This window comes from Cajanus cajan, chromosome 2, assembly GCF_000230855.2.
Source record: "Cajanus cajan strain Asha chromosome 2, NIPB_CcT2T_4, whole genome shotgun sequence".
NCBI lineage: Eukaryota > Viridiplantae > Streptophyta > Magnoliopsida > Fabales > Fabaceae > Cajanus > Cajanus cajan.
Window position 1 is genome coordinate 61,975,824 of NC_138518.1, and position 11,723 is coordinate 61,987,546.

General features: G+C 34.2%; 1 protein-coding gene across 1 annotated transcript; it reads left to right on the forward strand.

Annotated features, from left to right (window-relative positions):
• The first annotated feature begins 724 nt into the window (after positions 1-724).
• On the forward strand, positions 725-9,442 carry LOC109789094 (mitochondrial inner membrane protein OXA1). Its single transcript, XM_020347958.2, has 10 exons — positions 725-870; positions 1,368-1,846; positions 2,309-2,399; positions 2,755-2,802; positions 4,991-5,049; positions 5,550-5,625; positions 5,723-5,854; positions 6,105-6,212; positions 8,735-8,789; positions 9,074-9,442. The coding sequence occupies exons 2-10, from the start codon at positions 1,386-1,388 to the stop codon at positions 9,325-9,327; spliced, it is 1,284 nt and encodes a 427-aa protein (XP_020203547.1). The 5' UTR covers positions 725-870; positions 1,368-1,385; the 3' UTR covers positions 9,328-9,442.
• The last annotated feature ends 2,281 nt before the right edge of the window (positions 9,443-11,723 follow it).

Consider the following 11,723-nt stretch of genomic DNA (forward strand, 5'->3'; position numbering starts at 1 on the left):
TGCCTCTATTTATAGGCATCTTGGCGCACCCAGAACGGCCCGTACTGAATTCGGAACGACCCGTTCCGAAGCCTTCAAATATACGCAAAATTTTTAACTGGAACGACCTGTTCTATAATCGGAACGGCCCATTTCCAAAAAGCAGAACGACCTGTTCTAAAATTAGAACGACCTGTTCTAAAATTAGAACGACCCTTTCTGGAGTTCACTTTTACACAGATTGACCATAAGGAGAACGACCCGTTTCCAACTTAACTTTTAGGCATTTTTCTTATTATGAAACGGCCCGTTTCACTTTGGGAACGGTCCGTTCCGGAAAAATGCAAATAGGCATTTTTACATATTTAGAATGACCCGTTCTATATCTGGAACGGCTCGTTCTACATCTGGAACGGCCCGTTCTGATACTTCAAAAATAGTTTATTTTTGTTGTTTGGAACGGCCTGTTCCACTTTTGGAACAGCCCGTTCCAGCCCAAAAAAACATACTTTTATATAAAAATTTTCATAAATAATTTAAATTATTAAAAATCTCTAAAATATTCTATAAAAACCTCTTTAATTAACTAAAATAACTATAAAAGTAATCTTCATAAATATATAAAAATAGATAATAATTGATATTGTAATAGTAAAAATTCCGGGGTGATAGATTAAATACACATATTTTCTAAATTTAAAAAATTGAAAATAAAATTATTTTAAAAAAATAGAATGAGAAAACATTTTCTAAAACGAAACATTCCGAGAGTGTCTAAAACCTTGGCCTCAGGCCTTTCTCTTAACATAAACTACCTAAAACCCCTTCTTCTCTTGTGCAGAGCGGCTCAACCAGAAGGCTGCGCCACCACCTCACGTTCGATCGTCCACGGTGAGTTCCTTTCGTTCAATTCGCATTCTGATGTGACTTTTCTTTCCATGCCGACGTTCCTTTCGAGGCCTGCCAACACCACAACGATAAATCAATTTAATTAAACACTCAGAAATCACAAGTGCACGCGTGAACCTAATTAAAATTACTCAGTAACCTCATCCCCATAGAATATCGCGTTCTTCAGATTTAGTTGATTTTACTCTACGTCTTTACGTTCTCTAACCTAATTTTCACTATTTTCCGCGTCTATTAACTTAGAAATTAAAGCATTTTGATACTTCCGGAGAGTTACTGAGGAAGGTGGTTACGTTGGTTGATGATAGATAGAAATTGCCAGAAAATACATGGTGTTTTATCTATTATTTGATAGATTCATTGGTATCAGAATTTTGGATCAATCTGAATTGTGGACTGTGTGAGTGTGTGGAATTTGTTATCTTGGTATGAGCTTCTTAGATTGTACTTGTAATTTGTTTTTTGATGCTGTTTGATAGAAGTGGCCAAGGATACCAATGGCTTACCGACGTTGCCTCTTGATGAGAGCGAACATCATAGATCGGAGGTGCCATCCGTCTCTCAGTTATGTTCTCCATAGCGATGAAGGGAAACGCGAGGGCCGTGATGAAAAATCATCTTCAGCTGGCGGTAGTAATTTTACCCAAATAAGGTCCTTTGGAAGCTCTCTTAATGGACCAATGGGGTTCTTTGCTCCTTCTGGAGATAGGTTTCCTTCTCCAAGCGCTGGATACAATTTTTGCCGATATATGTCGACAGTTAATCAGGGTTCAGATAAGATGGAGAATGACATAATGACTGATGTAGCTGATGTTCTCACTGACGCAACCATGGAGACTGTAGCTGCTCAGGCTCCTATTGTTAATGAAGTTGCAATCGCTGCTGCTGATTCTTTTTTGCCTGTGAAGGCCTTGCAGTATATGATAGATGCTGTGCATTCCTACACCGGGTTAAATTGGTGAGTTTATATATGTCTCTCTCTCTCTCTCTCTATATATATATATATATATATATATATATATATATATATATTCCTGAATTCTTATCAGGGATTTGGGTTTGTAGTTTTGTACAAGCAATTCCTTTAGTTTCTGTTGTTTAGTTATGACTTGCTATTCATAACATAAGTGCTGAAGGTACTACTACTGACTTTCCTTTAATACTATCTGAATTGGAATCTCAGCTTATTTTATGTCATTTCAAAATGTATGGGGAATTTAAGGCTTCAAGGCTATTCAATTGCTAGCAAGGTTGTTCTTGCACTCCTTACATTGTAGTATGTGATGCCTATTCTGGGATTTGATTATGCAATGGCACATTCATTTATAATTCATAGATTCATAAATAATACATCTAGGATTTGGTAGCACATTCATTGGTTTTCAATGAAATTGTTAACCTTATCACTTCTTTGTTTCAGGTGGGCAGCCATAGTTCTAACAACCCTTTTGATTCGAAGCGCTACAGTTCCACTCTTAATAAATCAACTTAAGGCCACTTATAAACTTACGGTATCTTATGCTGCTTTCAACTTCTTCTCTAATTCTTGCTAAAATGAAGTAATAGCAATATTTCTTGCTTGTACCTTACTCCTTCTTATGTCCTAATTGGAGTGGACACAATTTAAACATTTGGAGGGAACTGTTTCCCCTCAGTTCCCTTTCCTTTTTTGGATTAAGATCTCCTTAACCTGGCTTGGAAGGTTAATTCCCTTACTTCACCATTCTGTTCCCACTTTTTTATTTTCTGTTTTTCATAAAGATCTTCAAGCTTGTTATAGTTGTTATACGGTTATACCAATAACGCACCTTTTCTGAATTCTAATCTATCTTGTTGCCTAAGTTTACGGTTTCATATATGTGACAGTTAATGAGGCCTCACTTGGAAGAGATAAAGCAACAGATGGAAGGGATGGTAATCATCAAGTCATTTTTTATTACTGATGAGTATGCTATGCTGCTATTGTATTGATATGCAAGTGAGCTAATGGGGCCTCACAAGTTGTATTGTCTTGTATCCCTAAATTTTAGTTTTGACTCGAATTTGTTTGAAATGGTTCGCCTGTTTAGTCTCTATACTGTTGATGTATGTATTGGGTAAATCTTTGGAGTCAAAATAAACAATTCCACTTAACAGTCTCAACTAATCTCCTTTACTGTATACACTATGCAATGTGGCTATATTCTTTTTTTACTAGATGATTTAGACTATATTTGCCCTAGCTTTATTTTCGCATAAAGGTTACTATAAAATTAAACTCAAAATCAGATATTTGAAAAATAAAGTAGAAGCTGTTTGACCATTTTCTTTCTTTTTTTTGCTTAAAAGAGATGAGCTGAGAGAGTAGAGAGAGAGAGCAAGGAGAGACAAGAGAATGAGGAGAGAGAGAACAAGAGCAGGAATAGAGAGGTGAGAGTCTAGCGAGATAACAGAATGAGGAGAGAGAGAATGAGAGAGGGAAGATAGAGGAGAGAGTGGGGAGAGACTAGAAAACGAGGAGAGACAGAGAAAATGAAAGAGAGTGTGGGGACATTGGAGAGAGTGGGAGAGAGAACAGGAGAGAAGTGAGAGGGAGTGGGGAGAAATAGAGAGTTAAAAGACGGGGAGTGGGGAGAGAGAGGTGAGAGGGAGCTGGGAGAGAGAACAGGAGAGAGGTGAGAGGGAGTGGGGAGAAATAGAGAGTGAAGAAAAGGGGAATGGGGAGAGAGAGCGAGAGAGGGTTGTGACGGAGTCAGGTGACAGAGAGAGTGAAGAGATAGAGAAGCCAACTTTTTTCAAAGCGCACCTTCACCTAGGTTTTTTTATTTTTTATTTTATTTTTAAAGGCTATTTATTTTCCTTTTTCTTTATAAAAATTATGCTGATGTGCTTGACCCAATTTCTGCTTTTAAGTAGAAGAAAAGCTCAAAAGAAGCTAGCCAAAGTCCAAACACTACCTTAGAGGAAATATATTGAGAAAGGGGAGGGAAAGAATGGGAAGAGAGCGACAAAATAAAGGAAACTCAACCCGAGTATTAGGAGTTTTATTATTGCCACTTGGAAATTGGAATTGGCATAGCATTCAAGCTTGGAATTGGAATTTGGCTATCAAATATTCAAATTACAAATTTCATCTTTTGAATGCCTTATAAAATTGGAATTTCATTTCTTATAGCAATTCTACGGAATTGAGAATCAACTAAACAAAACTCTTCCCAATTATTATTAGCAGACTTTCCATTTACAAGAGAGCATATAACTTAGAAGAGATGCTTTGTACTGATATCCTCTTTACAGTCATCCTACCTGAATTAATATGATAATCTTGCCATCAGCATTTTTACCATTGCTTCCACTGCCACTAGCACCACCATGACAGCGCCTATGGTCCTATTTCTTTTGCAACAATCACTGTCTTTGCAACATTGCTACGACCATAATCACCTGCAACACCATCGCTGCCACCACTACCACTACTGCTAGCATGCCACATTCACTTAATTACCATCACCACTAATGCTACCATTGTCTTCATCACAACCGCTCCTATCATTGTTGTTACCATTGACACTACAATCTATGTTACTTTCATCTCTGCTACCACCACCAAACATTATATTGCTTCTGGCCTTGCCACCATTACTTCCCATACCTTTTCACCACCATTGTTGTCATAATAACTTTTTGGCTATGTATAGTGGATTTTTGGTTCACTGGTCCTGGGTGTGATAGTGTACTGAAAAGTAATGTTTAATAATGGATTCATCTATATAATAACAAGATTTGTGTTAAATGAATAAATGCATCTTCTCAATACACATTTTGTTTCTAGATTTTATGTTAAATTAGATGTTATAAAAATATGTTCTGTTCTATTTAAGTTATATTTCTGTGTAAGAAGTACCTTGGTTGCTGGATGTTCATTTCTTAAAGTTGTGCCTGTTGACAAATGGCATTGCAGTATATATAATTTATAAGGTCTAAACATCTTGTATATTTATTATTAATACCTTTTAAGTTTGAACTATCTGTGGTTTGTTGGTGAAATGTTCAAGTTTTGGATTTTATTACATGTGTTACCAAAAAAACTCTCTCTCTGATTAAAATAACATCCAATTTTCAGACTATGGACCCCGTCGCCATTGCTAAAGGTCAGCAGCAGATGAAGAAGCTATTTAAGGAGTAAGTGGTTTCTTAATATTCTTGTAAAGGATATTCTTGTCATTATTTTTGTGGTCTTTTTTATTCTGTTCTGTATCTGCTAAGAGTCATTTTTTAATCCTCCCTATCTGATGCAATTACTACATTTAGTGATATGACATTATAATGTATTACTAGTGGAGAAATCTTTGTGTTGACTTGAGAACTGTGATGGTCATACCTGAAATCGTTAAATAATCAGTGTTCTGCATTAATTTTTATGAACTGTTAACATGGCTACACTTCCATTAGATGGAAAATGTTGCATCTGAAGACATGCGTTGTCAGATATTTAAACATTTCTTTTTGCTTAGAGGTGTGATCATTGAATATATATTAGAAGAGTAATTGTTGTTTATGTTTAAGAACTAATACCTAACTGGTTCATGGCTTTTAGGAAACAGTGTTTCAAGTATTAAATCAAACGTTACGGATCTTTTGTTTCACTAAATATTTTCTTCCTTTTGCTTTGATGAATGCAGATATGGTGTGCATCCTTTCACGCCATTGATGGGACTCTTTATTCAAGGTCCTATTTTTGTTAGTTTTTTTCTTGCGGTAAGCTGAGTTTCAACTTGATATTTTGCCCATTTTCAAGAGTATTATGAGCCTTTATATTGTTTCTATCCATTCTCATTTCTGTGTTTAAAGATAGATAACCAATATGGCTGAAAAAGTGCCATCATTCAAGCATGGCGGAGCTTTTTGGTTTATTGATCTTGCAACTCCAGATGCCTTGTACATTTTTCCATTTTTGGCTGCATTGTCATTCTTAATAACAGTGGAGGTGAGCATTTTGTGCATTTACTTTTCAGAAACTTTTAACTTTCTTTACAATTCTCTTCTTAGATTGACTTTCTTCTTTACTCTTTACTGATTTTGGTCTTCTGTTTTGAATTTTATTTGTATCCAGTATCCTCTATAAAATCAGTCACTTGTAAAGAACTGAAAACAGTTTTAAATTTTTTTGGCAAGATTGATGCTATATGTTATGTTTTGGTCCAATTCAGTTTAATTGATTTCTTATTGATCCTCAGTGTAATTTGCAAGAAGGGATGGAAGGAAATCCTGTGGCTGGTACCATGAAAAATGTCTCTAGGGGACTTGCTGTTCTTACAGTTCCTTTCACCATGGGATTTCCATCGGTAAATTTTCCTAGCTTTGTTTTTCAGTAACAACCCTTTGCTTACATTTGTTTCTGCATTTGAAATAATTGTTGTATGAACTTGGAAAGAAACAGGTTCTGCCTTATATTTCAGTAAAATTTGTTGCATACTATCCACGTGTATGGGACCATGTTCCAACACCATGTTAAAATGGGTGGGACGCAAAAGCTACAATGGGTAGCATTCATTTTGACGTGTATGTATTTTAAACCGAGTCCCAAAAACCATACGGTTTGCTTATTGACCAGTAACTTAGCTAGTGTAACTCAATCCATAAAATCGAAAGTTAAGTTACCAGAAGGTACTTAATAATCCTTTGATATCTTAAAATACTTTGAATATCAAAATCTGCTTTGGCTTTAGATAGCATGCATTGTAGGAATTGTGTGGTTTATATGACTGATAGAAACTTGATTGGCAATGTAGAACAGCACTGAAAATAATGTATGTATTGACATCTTCAACCTGATATCATGGTGATGTCAGAATTTGGCAAGAAACAGAAGAAAATTGCAATATGAGAAAAGAAAATACCAGGAACCCAGTGATTGAGAGGCCTGGGTCCCTTTCGTGAATTCCCGTAGTCACTTTCCTAATTTTTGTGTATCTCCAAATAAAGATCTTCTCTCAAGGATGTAAAGCAGAGCTGAAGGTAATGTATGTATTCACCACTACTGACCTGATATCAAGGTGATATCTGAACTCAGCAGGCTCTGTGAACGAAGCTGGAGATTTACAAGAATAGGGTGAAAAAAAGAAAAGAAAATACAAGGATAGTTCCAGACTTCCAGTGTTTGAGAGACCTGATTTTCCTCTTTCTTATAGCCAAATTCCTAGGTTCTCACGTTTCCTCAGCCCTATAGCCAGAGTGTAACAGGTTGTCACACGAGGTCACACTTCCCACTTTGCCACATGTAACTTTGATCCCCTACTGCTCCCACTTCTTTTCGTAATATATGCCTTAGTCATCTTATCTGGTCATCTAATGCATTGTTTTAACATCTGTTTTTATATACTAGTTTCGACCAAGGTTATCAAATTGTGTTCCATCAAGCTAATTTTGAATCTTGAATATTATATAATTTATATCAAATCCAGAGATGCTATAAAAATTAGCTTAATTTATATAATGATTTATAGTGCTCAATGTAATGATTTTAAACTACAAATTGACAAAACAACTTAACTACAAGTCTCATGAATGAAAAACACAGGTCATAACTCTGTATTGAAGCCTTTATTTTAGAAGAAAGACAACAGAACAAAGGAACAGCTACACAGAATGAATGAGATCTGTGCAAAACTATTCCAGAAGAATGAAAACAGAGCACTGAAATAACCAGATAGGGTGCATTTGGTTGCTCCTTCATTTCCTTTTTGTAAACAATTAAAACTTATTTTACTTTTCAATTTTTTTTTTATGAAAATTAGTGAAAGAAAAGAAAAGAAAAGGTAAAAGTAGCAGATTGCTTACTGATTCATCCATGCATTACATGACTTAAAGCCACATCCCATGAATGTCATGATCTGAATTGCTGACTTGTTGAATCACATTGAATTATGAGATTCTGACTAAGGTTTTGAGTCTTTTGACATGTGTTGCATGTGAGATTTTAAGGTTTTATTGTTTTTTTTGTTATTACAAATGTCTTTTGAGAAGTGCAGGAAATAATTTGATTGCTATTGCAAAAACGTCACCTCAATTTTCTCCTATATAAAAGATCCCAATAGTTTATTTGTGGGATTTGTGATTTTGAATTGAGCATAACCCCATAATTATCAAATAGAAACTTCGACCTTTCCATTTAGTTTAGGACTACAAAACTTGTTTCTTGGCTTCTATGTGAGTGCCAATCCATGGTTTTTTAGGGTGGTTCTCTTCATGGATCTCACGAGAGATGTGAGCACCTTTGAAATGGTGTCTTTGCTGGTTTATCTGCTGTTTATTTATTTATCTTTCAAACTCCAGAGGATTTTTTTTCCCTCCTTTGTACTTCTGTTCTCTCCCATATAATTATTTTTTTTCTCAGAAGGGCAGATCATAATAACCTGAAAAGATAATGTAGTAGTTTACTGCTTGAAATATGTTAGGAAACCGGAAAAATATTCTGTATTGACTAAACAGTAATATTCTATCCCCATCTGGAAACTTACAAACTTGTTCCATTTTCTCTATTTGAAAAGAGATGCCTTAATAATTATGAAAATTAATATTGTAATTTGCCTTAAATTGAAGGCTATCTTTGGCAAAGCAAAGGTTTCTGCAATCCATGCTTTATATATATATATATATATATATATATATATATAGGTTATTGATTATCCATTTTCCATCCAGATGTATTCGCTTTATATGCTGTGTTTTGTTTGTAATATCTATTGATGCTTAGCTAATTTTGAAAGAAAAGGAGTGTTTGCCTATTTTCTTTTTACAGCTTCATGTTTGCTTTCATTTGTCCATCCTATATGATTTGAACTTGTGTTCCTTTATATTTGTGCAGGCAGTTTTCTGTTACTGGGTTACATCAAATTTGTTTTCACTTATGTATGGACTTGGTAAGGCTCTTGAAATTTTTCTTGCTCTTTTCCAATTGTCATCACTTTAATAGGCAGAAACTTGATGTATGGACTTGAAATTCTCTTAACGAAGGAAATCATTGTAGTAGGTCTGTAAGCCTCAAGTTTGAGGCTGTGTTTCGTGTATCGTCTAAGTTTCTCATCATTTATGCACTAAAAGGATCTTTTTCACTCTGAACTGTATAGTACAAACACAAGTGAACCTTTATTATATTTTCTTGATTTTTTTTTCTAATCCCTTTCTCTAATTTTTAATTTTACAGTACTTAAAGTTCCTGGTGTAAAGAAAACATTGGGTATTCCTGAAATTCCTGTTGCAGCACCCACCAATCCTCAATCTCCCTTTTCTATATTTCCGGCTCTAAAACAAGCTACAACAACGACAAATGGGCCAAGCTCAATGCCAGATGAACCATCAAAGCATTCAAATAAAAAGATATCTTCTTCTGCTGTTATTAGTCAAAGGCTTAGAAGTTTAGAGAAACAGGTGAAAGGAAGAAAGAAAAACAAGAAGTGAGGAAAATTTACTAATTCCTAAGTTATGCTATCTAATCATATGGAGCAGTTGTGCTCAGATTTTTGTTATATTTTATTATCCTGGGATGAAGGGAAAATTAGTTCAAACTTTGTTATTGCTAGTTGTTGAGATTCAAACAAGTCCCACATCGATAAAATAATACAACAAATAACAACTTATATAATACAAACATACTTTAATGATCGAGAGGCCTTTTGGGTGATGACCAAAAGCAAAACCGTGAGGGCTAAGGCCCAAAGCGGACAATATCTCATCATTGTGGAGTATGTTTGTGTAATAACCTTATAAAAATATTTTATAAAATATCCCCTTAGACAAATACCATAAAATAACCCCAACAGTTGTATCAGAGCCGCAGGTTGGATTCGGTGACAACCAATAACCCTGTAACCCCTCATAACTCATAAAATATAATGTGCTATATAAAGACAGATTCTGCTGCATGAAAGGTTAGGTCCCTTGTTTGAGAGGAGGATTGTTGGGATTCAAACAAGTCCCACATCGATAAAATAATATAATACAAACATACTTCAATGATCGAGAGACCTTTTGGGTGATGACCAAAAGCAAAACTGTGAGGGCTAAGGCCCAAAGCGGACAATATCTCATCATTGTGGAGTATGTTTGTGTAATAACCTTATAAAAATATTTCATAAAATATCTTCTCATACAAATACCATAAAATAACCCCAACACTAGTAATTTTGCTTAGGAAGTTCAAAGTTTTGCTTTTTGTGTAGTTTACACACGACTCACGGGTTTCTAAATTCTCGTGTAGAACTTGGTCGCTATCAGAAAAGAAGACCATGATTTAATATTTCTTTTCATCATTCATTTTAATTATAAGAGTTGAAAACTAAATTTTGCTTAAATGCACGAGTGAAAAAGTTATTAGCAGCATGACTATTTATAATAGTTTCATATTGAATTACATTTAAGAGCAATGGAGGAAATGTAACCCAGGAAAATGACAAGTCACTATACATGAATATGGCTATTAAACTATCTAGACATTAATTCTCCAGATGCGGTTTCCAACAAATCTGAAATTGTAGTATATAAATTGAATGCTCAAGTTTGGGACAAATGTTTTGAGTTCGAGGACGTTAGAGATTTTTTCAAGATCTTTAATCTTTAAAGTTCATCATTAAGTTGATAGATACAATAATAATTTTTCTTGAACATAGCCTGTCAATTTTTTTATGTCCCATCCTTTCATGAAACATTGGATTAAAGACGACACGAAGAGTGAATTGATTATTACTATATCCTATATTCTACTGCAATTAATCGATTTTTTTTTCTTCTATAAAATATTTTTACCAATAGATATATAATTTCCAATGGTAAAGCGTTTATCAATTAGAGATCATACACAATCAGCATTATAATAGCCAGTAACTTGGATATCTCTGTTATCTTCATATAGAAGTTCTTGTCCGAGGGCCTTTTCAATGTACTTGAGAATCTGAACCACTGCATCCCAGTGATCAGTACGAAGAGCTTGCACGAATTATTAACAACTCTGCCTGCAAAAGAAATGACAGGCCTAGTAATTGTGTGATAAATAAGTTTTTTAACCAATCTTCTCCGGTATCTCTCTAAATCCGAGGAAGGTTCCTTTTGATCAGCTGTCAATTTTTGATTTGGGTCCATTAGAATATTATTATACCTACAATTTGTCATCTCCTCGTTTCCTTCCGAATATACAGTACATGAAGGAATTAAAGACAATAAAAGTTTTGTCGTGGGAAGAATTATTGTTAAGAAAGTAAATTTTTAATGTATTTTTAGTGTAATTTAAATACTGGTTTGTTTCTCAAGATTAACACAAAGATGTGTTTAAACTCGCATTTAAGATTAAATATATTGGAGTCTCACAAATAATATCTAGAAAATTATTGAGAGGAAGAATGAAGTGTAAAGAATAATTTTTGTTACTTCTAAGATGTGATGTTTATACTCTTTTATAGAGTAAAATATTAGACCATTAACATCCATTAATCCATTAAAAGAACATAAATGCTATAAATTTTTTTTAATGCTCTTGAATGACTATTAAAGCCACATATAAAAAATTAAAGTAAAGAAAATGCTGTCAATAATCATAAAATTAAAAGTCATTATGCTTCAACGGAAAAAAAATAATGTCATTATACCAATAATCACTTACTAATGGTAATTAACAGAGTAAAAGGAACGAGTCAAGTAAATTTCTAGACAAGGAAATAAATGTTGTGTTTAAGTGTTAATATCTTGAAGATTAAATTAACATATAGTGATGCGAGACAACACCTTAATTTTAAAAAAGTGAATTACCTTGAACTTAATGAAATTAAGATGATACCCTCACAACACACACTTATATCTTTAAA

What these genes read in the sequence shown, in the direction of transcription:
- LOC109789094 (XM_020347958.2), top strand. Translation starts at nt 1,386, where the DNA reads ATGGCTTACCGACGTTGCCTCTTGATGAGAGCGAACATCATAGATCGG. An exon ending in TCCTACACCGGGTTAAATTG is followed by an intron (nt 1,847 to 2,308) that starts GTGAGTTTATAT and finishes TCTTTGTTTCAG; the next exon opens with GTGGGCAGCCATAGTTCTAA. An exon ending in ATGAAGAAGCTATTTAAGGA is followed by an intron (nt 5,050 to 5,549) that starts GTAAGTGGTTTC and finishes TGATGAATGCAG; the next exon opens with ATATGGTGTGCATCCTTTCA.